The sequence below is a fragment of the Lepidochelys olivacea genome (genome assembly GCF_965140295.1).
Source record: "Lepidochelys olivacea isolate rLepOli2 genome assembly, chromosome: 14".
In the NCBI taxonomy this organism is placed as follows: Eukaryota; Metazoa; Chordata; order Testudines; family Cheloniidae; genus Lepidochelys; species Lepidochelys olivacea.
Genome location: NC_140424.1, coordinates 43,618,052 through 43,631,729, shown reverse-complemented (window position 1 = coordinate 43,631,729; position 13,678 = coordinate 43,618,052). Strand labels below are relative to the sequence as shown.

The 13,678-nt window shown below is 47.1% G+C and overlaps 1 protein-coding gene across 1 annotated transcript in view; it reads left to right on the top strand.

Moving 5' to 3' along the window:
- The window catches only part of LOC311531038 (uncharacterized protein), a gene marked incomplete at both ends in the record, with an annotated part of 32,230 nt that extends 18,865 nt beyond the window's left edge, over positions 1-13,365 (top strand). The window contains 6 exons of the mRNA XM_084648096.1: positions 2,055-2,150; positions 3,092-3,322; positions 4,961-4,983; positions 8,913-9,028; positions 11,023-11,055; positions 12,791-13,365. Of these exons, the coding sequence (XP_084504222.1) occupies positions 2,055-2,150; positions 3,092-3,322; positions 4,961-4,983; positions 8,913-9,028; positions 11,023-11,055; positions 12,791-13,365 (1,074 nt within the window). The remainder of the gene's footprint in view (positions 1-2,054; positions 2,151-3,091; positions 3,323-4,960; positions 4,984-8,912; positions 9,029-11,022; positions 11,056-12,790) is intronic.
- Between the last annotated feature and the right edge of the window lie 313 nt (positions 13,366-13,678).

The window sequence follows — 13,678 nt, the reverse complement described above, 5'->3', positions numbered from 1 at the left end:
CTTGCCTACAGACAGCCCCCCAACCTGAAGCAAATACTCACCAGCAACCACATATCACACAACAGAACCACTAACCCAGGAACCTATCCTTGCAACAAAGCCCGTTGCCAACTGTGCCCACATATCTACTCAGGGGACACCATCACAGGGCCTAATAACATCAGCCACACTATCAGAGGCTCGTTCACCTGCACATCCACCAATGTGATATATGCCATCATGTGCCAGCAATGCCCCTCTGCCATGTACATTGGTCAAACTGGACAGTCTCTACGGAAAAGAATAAATGGACACAAATCAGATGTCAAGAATTATAACATTCATAAGCCAGTCGGAGAACACTTCAATCTCTCTGGTCACGCGATTACAGACATGAAAGTTGCTATATTACAACAAAAAAACTTCAAATCCAGACTCCAGCGAGAAACTGTTGAACTGGAATTCATTTGCAAATTGGATACAATTAACTTAGGCTTGAATAGAGACTGGGAGTGGCTAAGTCATTATGCAAGGTAACCTATTTCCCCTTGTTTTTTCCTACCCCCCCGCCCCCCAGACGTTCTTGTTAAACCCTGGATTTGTGCTGGAAATGGCCCACCTTGATTATCATAAACATTGTAAGGAGAGTGATCACTTTAGATAAGCTATTACCAGCAGGAGAGTGGGGTGGGAGGAGGTATTTTTTCATGCTTTGTGTGTATATAAAAAGATCTTCTACACTTTCCACAGTATGCATCCGATGAAGTGAGCTGTAGCTCACAAAAGCTTATGCTCAGATAAATTGGTTAGCCTCTAAGGTGCCACAAGTACTCCTTTTCTTTTTGCGAATACAGACTAACACGGCTGTTACTCTGAAACCTGAAAAATCAATCAGGTTCTTAAAAGAAGAATTTTAATTAAAGAAAAGGTAAAAGAATCACCTCTGTAAAATCAGGATGATAAATACCTTACAGGGTAATCAGATTCAAAACATAGAGAATCCCTCTAGGCAAAACCTTAAGTTACAAAAAGACACAAAAACAGGAATATACATTCCCTCCAGCACAGCTTATTTTACCAGCCATGAAACAAAAGAAAATCTAACGCATTCTCTAGCTAGATTACTTACTAACTTTACAGGAGTTGTACGGCTGCATTCCTGATCTCTTCCCGGCAAAAGCATCACACAGACAGAGAGAACCCTTTGTTTCCCCCCCGTCCAGATTTGAAAGTATCTTGTCCCTTCATTGGTCATTTTGGGTCAGGTGCCAGCGAGGTTACCTTAGCTCCTTAACCGTTTACAGGTGAAAGGGTTTTGCCTCTGGCCAGGAGGGATTTTATAGCACTGTATACAGAAAGGTGGTTACCCTTCCCTTTATATTTATGACACCAGGGTAATCACAATTTGTTATGAGTATGTTCTCTTAACTGTCTGTAACAGTATCTGCCAGTTTTTGCAACAATTGTATTGATTAAAATGCCATTCTGGGCCTTACTGGCTCGTTCCAGCTTTTACACCATCACCATGCCTATGCGCTGGACATGCATACTGCTGTCTCTTTCTAAGTATCCAGATGCCTATTTCTGACTTAAGCCCCAGAGTGATTCATAGACTGGAGGAAGACAGGCGTTTGGCTGCCTAGCTAGAGTGTGGCGTCTGACCTGGCAGGTGGCCTCTGAGCACACCTACTGGATCAGGCTCGCCCTTCTAACTTTTAGCCACAGGGTTAGGGTACTCACCTGCTATGTAGGAAACACTAGTTCAAGTCCCTCCTCCACCTGATGAGAAGGGATTCAAACAGGGAACAGCTGACTCTCAGGTGAGTGCCCTAACCATGGACTATGGGATATTGTGATGTGGGGCTCCCTCCATCTCCTCTGTCAAAGCTATTCCACTGGGGATAAAAAGTCATTTGGACCAGAGAGAGAGAGACCAGATGCATGAGAATGACTGTCTAGCCAGGTGGTTAGAGCACTCACCCATTTTATTATGTATTTAATATTCTTGAAAATATAAAAAAATGTGGGAAAACCCTCCAAAAGCACCAAAACTAAATCACTTTTTCTTTTTTTAGGACCAAATTCAGAGCTGTTTGGAGATTTTGAAGAAAGAGAGAGAAAACATTCTGTCATTTAAAGTGAACGGGGAAAGGAAAAGCCAGAAACTGCTGGTAGGTACTGAGAAGCAAATGTGCACAGGGACATTATCAACAAAAGAGAGAGGAAGTATGGTTAAAAGATCAATATACATACAGACATGAGTTCAGTCCATTGAGGTTCAGATTCACAGCAGAGATGGTGAGCTTTGTAGTTGCAAAGAGTTCCTTTCAAATTCAGTTCATAGGTCATAGTCCAATGTCCAAATCTCACACCAGGACATACCAGCGTAACTGGGACCTCAGTCTTGCGACTCAAACTTCCCCTGATGAAGACTCAGCAGATCTGAGATGACAGAATCAGGACCCAAGGATCCTTTATACAATTTCATGTCTTTTGTCGAGTTGGAATTCTTCAGGGAACAAAAGTAATTAGGATGACTTTGAAGGAGGTCTGTCACCGGTACTTAGCTATCCCAATTAACATAAGGCCATTTGCTTGTTCCTCCACCATTCACAGCACATGTCAAAGAGAGATGAATACTGTGTTTATAATTCATTTACATGATAGGATGTTCTTTTGACCTCTGAATTATCAGAATACAGCACAGACAGGGACTGTTGACTACATTGGCCACCCTACTCATACATATATAAATACACAAAAGCACAAACATTATCTCCCCACATGTCTTCTGTGGGTTATTTATTTTGCAGGATGTTTACCCCTTTCTAGCCATGCACCACAATTCTAAACACCAGTTAGGACTCTTGAAAATCTATTGGAAAATCTTCGGTCTACTGAGCATAGAGTATGCACTCGATAAAATGTCAGACGTTAAATTTGATGGGGTTGATAGAATGTGGGGTCTGACCTGGCAGGTGGCCTCTGATATACATATGCAATGATATGCTTCCATGTTCATACATAAGTCTTTATAAACTATTCCATGATTTTCCCTGGCTTGTTCCTGGCTTTGACCTGTGCTTTCCCTGTTTGTATCTCTTCATTTCAGAAACAGCTACAAACTGAGAAGCAGAAGCTTGTGTCTGAAGTTCAGCAACTGTACCAGTTACTGAAGGAACAAGAACAACTCCTCCTGGCCCAGCTGGAAGAGCTGAATAAGGAAATTGAAAAGAGGAGCGCTGAGTATGTTGCCAAACTATCTGAGGAAATATCTTCTTTCAGTCACCTGATCAGTGAGATGGAGCAGAAGTGCCAGCTACCAGCGAGTGAATTCCTGCAGGTGAGACAGTGTTAGAAACACCCTAGAACATTTCACAGGGAAAGAAAGTCTCCTAACCCTTCACTTTTGGAGTATAAGAGTGAAATATACATTTTTTTAAGGGCTTGATCAAATGCCAATTAAAGTCAATGGAAATATTCTTCTTGACTCCAGTGGTCATTGGATTGAGCCCTAAAAGAATAAAAAAAGTTCTTCTTTAGAATTTTAGTGGGAGAAGACTCCTCCAAAAATCTCAAACTCCAAACTCTGTTCTCCCTGTCTCATAATGCAAGAACAAAGGGACATTCAATAAAATTAGAAGGTGGCAAATTCAAAACTGATCCAAAGAAACATTTTCACACATCACCTAATTAGACCATGGAACTCATTGTTACAGGATGTCATTGGTACCAAGAATTTAGAAAACTCAAAAACCAATTGGACATTTATATGGACAATAAGAATATCCAGAGTTATAATAAATAACCAAAAAAATTAATTGATATTAAACTTCATTCTTCATTGCTTCAGCCAGTCTCTAGCTATTAGAGAGCAGCGTGAGAATGTGAGGAGCAGATTTTCTTACACCTTCCTCTGAAGCATCTGACATTGTCCACTTTTGGAGACAGGATACTAACTAGATGGACCTCAGGTCTGATCCTGTTGATCATTTCCTGTGTTCCAAATGCTAACTTCAGAAGATCTAAGATGGAGCCAGGCTTTAATTATGGAAAAAGCTAAGATTCAACCTGTTCCATTTTAAGACTGATTTTGCCACTCTTAATACATACCACAAAAAAGGAAAAAGATTGGCCTCAAAATTGATACATGAGGTCTGAGGCTGGTGTGACTTTTTCTGCCAGAACTGAAGTTTAGTTAGACAAGGCGTTCGTTACTTATGGTACCTTGAAAGTGTAAGTAGTCGTTAGAATTCCAAAAGCCTTCTAATTATTTTAATGTTCAAAAAGTGCCTCTAACTAGCAAAAAAGGAAGGGAGAAATAAATCTTAGTCTACTGGACTTCTCTAGCTGATATCGATGGTCAAATTCTCTGTTGTGTCCAATATCTGCTGTGGGCAGTGTTCTTCACTTCCCAGATCTCCTGCATTGAACCTGGCGTGTAGGGCAGTGATTGGCCCGCTGTTACTCTGTACCCAACCCTCATTGTTCTCACCCAGCCCCAACTTCCTGTGGAGGTCAAGAAGTCCACAGGATGGGCCTTGCGAATGTTTATGGGGCAGTGGGGAGAAAGTTTAAAGCATTGAAGCAGCACAGCCTGGGGGCATCCCTCCCTCTGGACCCACTGGAGTCTCCAGGAGTGGATCTTCCCCAAACCTGTGTGTTAGGAAGATCCTTGTTCAACACATCGTAAGACTGAGCCCTCTGATTCCATGTGCCAGCTGGTTATCCAAATGTCACTCTATGAAGAGGTAGTGTGCCTCCATAGACAAACTTCCTGGGCCCAGATCCTGCAGTCAGAGCACTTATCCAAAAGAGCAAAGGCAACATGTTTGATATTTTTGTTTTTATTAATAAAGAACAAATATAATTTCACTTGGAAACTCAAAACTGTGAAGACAAAGTGAATCCCCTCCAGAGCAGAAGGGATCCCCAGTATGTGATCAATGGGACTGAATTTCCTTTTATCTTTCTCCTCTAGGACATCAAAGGCATCTTGAGCAGGTAGGTGGCTCCTTCTCACTCTCCCTTTCACTTCCCTGGGCAGAGAAGTGATTTTGGACATGAGACCTGGCTCCCCGTGGTCCAGCAGTGAAGACTGTGGGGGTGGTTCCCAATCTCCCTCTGTTAAATCTAATCTTGAGGCTGTTGTCATGTTGGACTAGACTCCAGAATAGAGCAGCCTGAGAAAAGAGTGATTTACCTACAGATAGAGTTATTTGTAGTGCTTCTGGTGGAACAGAGACCTCAGGAAATTGGGGATGGAGAATGAATTTTTCATTTCTAGGTCATAGACTCCATCTCCACCTAGGTTGGTAGGGATGGATAGTCAGGGCCGTCTGATGACTATTCAATGAGCTGTTTATTAATTGTTTCTTATTATGCCGTGAGCTCTATCAGTGGGCTTGGCGTGGCAACAGATATGCTAGAAGAGACATTCCCTGCCCTAAGGACTTTATAATGTGCTTTTATCAGTAGTATTATGGCAGGGCCGAGAGGCTCAAGGGAAAATCAGGGCCCAGCATGCTGGGTGCTGCACAGACATATACAAAGAGACAGTCCCTGCCCCCAACGAGTTTACATTCTAAATAGACACACGAGAACAAGGGCGGAGGGAGGAAGGATTACAATACATTTAAGGGGACATTCAATAAGGACAAAGTACTGCACTTCAGAAGGAAAAATCGAATGTACAATTACAAAATGGGGAATAACTGGGCTGGCAGCAGTACTGTGGAAAAAGATCTGGGGGTTCACGTGGATCACACATTGAATGAGTCAGAAGTGCGATGCTGTTGTGAAAAAGGCAAACGTCATTCTGGGATGTTGTCCCAGGTTGCTGTATTCACGGCAGGTGTTGACTCCTCCTGGCTGTTCTGTTCTGCTTCCAGGTCCAACACCTCCCCTTGCAGTCTCTCCCCCAGGTGTGCTCTCTGTCACTCTGCAGCCTCATCTCTCGCTCCAGGAGCTGCAGCTTCCTCTTCGGCCCTCCAGCCTGATCACTAAATGGTTTCTCCTTCTGTGGTATAGAGTCTCCCTGGTCCCACTGTCCAGGCAATTCCCCTCCATCAGTGGCTGGTAGGGGAACTTGAGCCTGTCCACTGCTTCGGGTTCCAGCCCAGGGACCATGGTAGGCCACATGCAGGCAAGGTCTGCTCTCTCCCTGGGCTGCTTCCTACTCACCTCCCATAGGCTTTCTTCTCCACCCTTCTCTCTTATAGGGATTAGACTAGATGACCCTTGAAGTCCTCTCTAGCCCTATGATTCTAAGTACTCCCTTCCTTCAGGGCCAGGCTCCGAGCATGCTATTCTTCCCCTGGGTTCCCTCTTTCCCTCACTAATGCACAGAGGGTGGCTTTAAACTTTCTCACTGCAGCCAATTTTTGTTGCCAGTTTCCTGGCTTTCTACTAGCCCAGCCCACAACTGCTCAGCTGAGCTTCATCTTCCAATTAGGGGTTGCTTCTCTGGCCTAAACCGCTCATGTGTGGCCTGTCTCACTAATCTCCTCTTTCTCAGCTTCCTTCATCCTTTTTGGGGGCTGATGTGGGGTGAACATCCCATCACAGATGTATTAACGAGACTGTCATATGGCATATTAACAGGAGTGACCCAGGTGGACGTTGTTCCACCCTTCTTGCCACTGTGAGGCCTCAGCTGGAATACCATGTCCTGTTTTGGGCATCACACTTTCAGAAAGATGGGGGGAAATTGGAGAGATTTCAGACGAGAGCAACAAACATGATCAGAGGTTTAGAATGGACGAGCTGTGAGGAAAGGTTGAAATAAATGGGTATGTTTAGTCTAGAGAAGAGAAGACTCAGGGAGGGCCTGATAACTGTCTTCAACTATGTCTGAGGCTGTTCTACAGAGAGTGGTGATCACTCGTGCTTCAAGTCCAGTGTGGGTAGAACAAGAAGTAATTGGTTTAATTTGCAACAAGGGAGATTTACATCAGTGTGACGGGGTTGCCGGGGTGCAACCTGGACGGTGGGACTGCTGAGCTCTCCAAATCCCCGACCTGGGCTGCCTCTCGCACCTTGATGTTGATGTCAACCTACAAACCTGACAGGCCCTGCGCTTACGCAGACGCCCACGGGCAGGGACACGCCCACGGGCAGCGACACGCCCAGCTGTGTTACACGACTCACCTCCCAGCCATTGATGAAGCGGCAATAGAAAGGCACCAGCCAGTTCCCCCCAGCTCCAGCCCTGCCCCCCAGAACTGCACCGACTCACCCTGCTCAAGGCTCCGTTGGACAGTGCAAGTTCATTAAGTCGTTTGCCACTTGCTCAGGGTGGAGTGGACACACACTCGCCTTTGTAAGCTGAGAACCCCTGTGCTAGTGGACTGACCATTGTATGTATCCAAAGAACGAAATAAGAACATAAATTATCTTTGAAATGGGTTAATGGGTCTCACTCCAGGTCCTGGTATGATGGATATCGACATCACCACAAGGATTGTCACTAATTATCTCCCTTAAATGGTGTCAGGATATGTCAGGGGATCCTGCTTCCCACACTCACAATACAAGAACAAGGGGACATTCAGTGCAGCTGAAAGGCAACTAGTGTAAAGCTGAGAAAGGGAAATACTTTTTTTTACACGATTCATAATTAACCCATGGAACTCATTGCCACATGGTATTACTGAGTTTCATAGATGCATAAAGTTGAAGGCCAGAAAGGACCGTAAGATCATCACATTTGACCTCCTGTATATCACAGCACAGGCTTTGACTTTCTCTTTCCCCTGGGGGTGTTCGACCCCTGCTTGGCCCCGGACCCTGCCCCCACTCCACCTCTTCCCCACAAGGCCCTGCTCTGCCTCTTCCTGCCATGCCCCACCTCTTCCCGCCTTTGCTCGACCCCTCTCCCCCCCAGGGCCTCCTTTCCGTTACTAAACAGCTGATCCCCGGTGGGCAGGAGGTCCTGGTAGGCAGGGGGAAGAGCTGATCGGCAGGGCCTGCTAACAGGCAGGAGGCATTGGCGGGAAGTGAGGGGAAGCTGATCTGTGGGGCTGCTGGTGGGGCTAAGCACCCACGATTTTTTTTCCGTGGGTGCTCCAGCCCCGGAGCACCCACAGAGTCGGTGCCTATGTATCACAGGTACTTAAATTTCACCCAGTTATTCCTGTATTCAACCCAATAATTTGTATTTGACTAAATCCTAACATGCATCGACTAAAGCACCGTCCAGAAAGCCATTCAGTCTAGATTTAAAGACATCAAGAGACAGTAACGCCTGAAGCTCCCTAGAAGTGGGGGGGCCACCAGTGCCCAAACCATGGCCCCACCCTTGCTCTGCCTCTTCCCCTGAAATCCCACCCCCTGCTCGCTCCTCTCCACCCCCTCCCCCCATCACTTGCCTTTAAGGCAGGTTAAAACTGAGAGAGCATCAAGAGATGGAGAATCCACCACTTCCCTTGGCAGTTTCTTCCAATGGTTAATTCACCCACACTCTTAAAAAGTCTGTCTTATTTCCCATTTGAATTTCTCTGGCTTCAGCTTCCAGCAATTGGTCCTTGTTGTGCCTTTGTTTGCTAAACTGAGGAGCCCTTTAGTACCAAGTATTTTCTCCCCGTGATGGTATTTATGCCCCATACGCAAGTGCCAGGGTGCTCTCAGTGCAAGGCATTTTTACCCCAGCCCTGAAATAATTTTTGAGGGTCTTCTCTGCACCATCTCCATTTTTTCAACGTCCGTTTTAAAATGGGGACACCAGACCTGGATGCAGTTTTCCAATGTCGGTCTCACCAAAATGAAGGGGAAGCTTGTAGTGTCAAACTGGTATTGGACGTATTCCTGAGGCCAGAGAGACTTTAATCCCCCACGGTCGGCTGAGCTACAACCATTCGCTAGAATAAAATACATTTTAGTAAAACACAAATATGAACGGACTCCACAAGGAGTAACACTGGGTTGTTCTTCAGATTTGAGAGGGAGAAGTTTCAGAACCCAGTGGCCTTTTCTTCGGAACTGAAATGGAGAATCTGGGAATCTTCTCAAAGGAATGCGTCTCTGGAGACCATAATGAAGAAATTCAAAGGTAATAAACAGTCACCTGGGGAATTTTCTCACATATATTACACTGATAATTGACAGAGCTGGGGACATGTCTGAGGAAAAATAATTGTGGACGGAGATAGTCAACTAATCATTCAGAACCTATGAATTCCCTCCTCAGCTCTCAATGCGGCGCATACACACTGGGTTAGGGTCCTAAATTTGAACTCCCTGGGGATTTTCCTTTCCTAGCAGCTATGAACGTTAACCTGAGCTTGAGCTTTCTGCTGAATTAACTGTTTTTGAAGTATGTTTGTTTGGATTTTTTGTCTGGAAGTCCTCCTGTGTCATCAGAGTCCCTCTCTTGCTTTAGAGCAGGGGTGAGGAAACTTTTTTCTATCACAGGCCATTGACCCACAGAAAAAAATCAATCCTGGGCCACTCACCCGCAGAGGGACAGAGAGGGTGCATGGAGGCTCAAGACCATGCGCAAAACCTGGGGGGTGTTACAGCACCCTCTCCACTCCTCGTTCTTGCAGCTCTTCACAGAGACTCGGGGCTTCCCCCGTCCCGCGGCAGGGCGAGTCGGCACTTGTGGCTCCATCCCTGCGGCAGGGGAGGGAAGTGGTGCTGCGGGACGGATGAAATTTAGCAACAGGCTGGATCTGGACTGCAGGCCGTAGGTTCCACACCCCCGCTTTAGAGATTCTCCACCTTTTATCCCCCTGAGCTGGAGATAATGAGACCATCAGGTCTGTCAGGAAGGATGAGCCAAGTTTACTAAGTTCTAATGGTACAGGGGCAGATTTAATGTTGATTGAATCTAATCAGTGAGAAAGTTTCTGTGTATTGGTCTGTCTGTGAATTATGTGTGGGTTTCAGAGGATTTGTCTACATAGCAATTAAACACCTGTGGCTGGCCCATGGCTGCTGACTCAGGCTCACGAGGTTTGGGCTGGGGCTGGAGCCTGGGCTCTGCGACCCTCTCCCGTCACAGGGTCCCAGAGCCCAGGCTTCTGCTGAAGCCCGAGCATCTACACCACAATCAAACAGCCCCATTCCCCGAGGTCTGCGAGCCCAAGTTGGCTGTGTGACCTTACAGATCATTGTTGGAACCAAGGTCCTATAGTGGCACCAAATCTTTTACAAAGGAGGTCAAGTAAGGTCTCTATGAAAAGGTTATGATTTGCTGGTTATGATTATGCTATCTGTATGCATGTATCATTTCAAACTTGTGCTATGCTTCTGAGTGACACCTCAGACAGTTTGGCATGAGCACTGCCTAGCCTGCTTGATGGCCCATTAAGGACCATCAGCTCTACAAGTGACCCATTGAGAGAAGGCAGATACACCTTATGACCTTTTTTTCCTTTTTCTGCAGTATTGGTTTTCATAACCATTCATCCCCATAAGGAGTGGCACTGGTGGTGATACTGGGAAATGGGAGTGTCTGAGGGAATTGCTTGTATGACTTCTGGTTAGCCAGTAGGGTGAGACCGAAGTCCTCTCTGTTTGGTTGGTTTGGTGTGCCGTCCTAGCCTTGGGCTGTGACTGCCCTTCTCTAAGCAATTTGTCCTGAATTGATACTCTCAGTAGTGTCTTGCCAGAGGCCGCTTTGTTACAGGCTGTCATGGGCCAGCCACAGGTGTCTAATTGCTGTGTAAAACATCTCTGACTATGTCATGTAATCTTAGGTAATGTGCTTTGTTTTTGTTTTGATAAAGCCTGCTGCAGTTTCCACGATATGCATCTGAGGAAGTGAGCTGTAGCTCACGAAAGCTTATGCTCTAATAAATTGGTTAGTCTCTAAGGTGCCACAAGTCCTCCTTTTCTTTTTGTTTTTAATGTTTGTGGTTATTTTTAGTGATGTGTGTAATGGTTTGTATTGGTCTGAATTGCACTTAACCTCCTTAACTAGAACTTCATAAAGTTTGTTTTCTTTTCATTTGGCTTTTGTGTTAGAACATTAACAATGTGAATATATTCATAAACACAACAACCTGACATTTTGTCTTTTTCATCCTTTTCTTCCTCTAGACTCACTGTCGTCTAGACAGCAGTTGGACAAAGGTAAATTTCTCGTATAAAAGCGTGAGTGAAAACTTTCATATGAATTATGGTGGCTCATTGGCAGCGCCATATTTCAAGTTTTGTTTCAATTTTGCATTTGACAGGAGCCAAACACCATATTACTGGTGGCTACCCAGATCTTTCCTAAAAACAGAAAAGTAGATTCTTTTCTCTATTATAATTTAGAACTTTTAACTAGTGGTTGGGTTAACGAGCTGGGCTGGGGTGCGGGCGAGGGGGCGAGCAGTGTATCTCCATAGAGATCTAAGAGTTTAAAAATGAGCCTTTTGGAAAATCAGAGAGGAACATCTCCCCTCATTTTCAGAACTCTTTATGCACATACATCACATCCCCTGGCCATATGATTATTATTAGCAAATGCACAAGTGGTACAATGAAGAATAGGAAAATTCAACATTTAAAAATATACATTTCTGTTTTATCTCTCTACTTTATAAGTGAAAAGAAAAAAATGCTAAAAATGTCAAAAGGGGTTAGGTAGACATCACATATTAGCTGGGGGCATAGACAGGATGCATCACACTATGGCTGCTCTCTGCTTTGCAGCCCTGAGGCCCCTGTAACTAGGAGCCAGGTAGACTAAAGGAAGGACAAAGCTTAAAACCACCTCCCTCTAACCCCCCTTGTCTTTCCCCCAAGCACAAGGATGGAATAACTGTGTGTGTTGTGTGCTGTGTGCTCTCCCCAAGCTCGTCCTCCTCCTCATCTTCCCCATCTGCAAAGTCCTCAGCCATGGCGGAGAGTATCCCATCCTCGGAGTCCACGGACGGGGTGGGGTAGTGGTGGCGGCCCCCCCTAGAATTGCATGCAGCTCAGCGTAGAAGCGGCATGTCTGGGGCTCTGTCCCGGAGCGTCCGTTTGATTCTTTGGTTTTCTGGTACGCTTGTCTGAGCTCCTGAAGTTTCATGTGGCACTGTGTTGCGTCCCTGATGTAGCCTCTGTCCCTCATGGCCTCTGAGATTTTTGGAAATGTTTTGGCTTTTCGTCTTTTGGAACGTAGTCCTGATAGCACGGATTCCTCTCCCCATACAGCGATCAGATCCGATACCTCCCGTTCGGTCCATGCTGGAGCTCTTTTTCGATTCTGGGACTGCATGGTCACCTGTGCTGATGGGCTCGCCTGGCCAAACAGAAAATGAGATTCAAAAGTTCCCGGGACTTTTCCTGTACACCTGGCCAGTGCATCTGAGTTCAGAGTGCTGTCCAGAGTGGTCACAATGGTGCACTGTGGGATAGCTCCCAGAGACCAATACCTTCGCATTGCGTCCACACTAACCCTAATTCGAAACGGTGATGTAGATATCAGTGCTAATCCCCTCGTTGGGGAGGAGTACAGAAATCGGTTTTAAGAGCCCTTTATGTTGAAAAAATGGCTTCGTTGTGTGGACGGGTGCAGGGTTAATTCGGATTTAATGCTGCTAAATCCGACATAAACTCGTAGTGTAGACCAGGCCTCAGACTCTGGGTTTGGGGGCCTGGCTCAGCTGAGCTGATCCCTTCACTCTGACACTGAACTGGCTCTGTCAGGGGTGTGAATCCCCCCCTGCACATGGCTGAGATCTCAGCGGTGCTCCCCATGCAGAGCTGGGTAAATCCTGGACGGGGGAGATTCTCTGACTCACTCCCCCGCTGGGGCAGGTTCTGTGACTGACACGATCAGACCCCTGCCCCAGGGCTGAGCTCTGCCCCTCACCCTCTGATTCTCTCTCTGCAGCGAAGGTGACTCTGGATCCAGACACGGCCCATCGCCAACTCATCCTGTCTGAGGGTCGGAGACGTGTGACATGGGGACGCACGCGGCAGGCTCTGCCCCACAGCCCTGAGAGATTTGACTATGAGCCCTGCGTGCTGGGCTGTGAGGGATTCACCTCGGGCCGACACTACTGGGAGGTGGAGGTGGAGGTGGAGGGGGAGTGGAGGGGAGTCTGGGCTGTGGGGGTGGCCAGAGAGTCCGTGGGCAGGAAGGGACGGATCGGCTTTACCCCTGAGCAGGGGATCTGGGCTGTGCAGGGCAGAGGAGATCAGTCCCGGGCTCTCACGTCCCCTGATGATCTCACCCCCTTCTCCCCGAGCCAGGCACCCCGCAGGATCCGGGTTTATCTGGACTGTGAAGGGGGGCGGGTGGCGTTTTTCGATGCTGGTCGCGGGGACCCGATCGTCACTTTCCCGCCGGCCGCTTTCGCCGGGGACCGAATCCGCCCGCTCTTCTGCGCGGGATTCGAGGGAAGATCTTCTCCTTTACTGTACCGTTCCCTGGGCCGACGCTGCCAACTCACACTGTGTCCCTGAGCTTCCCTCTCTGTCCCCCCGAAACAGGCTCCTCTAGCCCCCTGCCTCCTGATCTCTATGACCTGGAGGACTCCGCCAGTCCTCCCCCCCTGCACAGACAGGGCTGAAGGGGGGTGACGCTCTCCCCGTAGCTCTATGGCTGTGGAGGTCCGTGTGAGGCGGCGCTCTAGGCTGGGTCTCTATGCTCCTAGGAGGCCAACTCGGTGTGGAGTTGGGGGGGAGGGGGGAGTCCCACCAAGGAAGGAGGGAGCCCCCCCCTGTGGGAGGGACCCAGCCAAGGGCCAGGGAGAGACCCCTCAACTGAGCGGAGGGG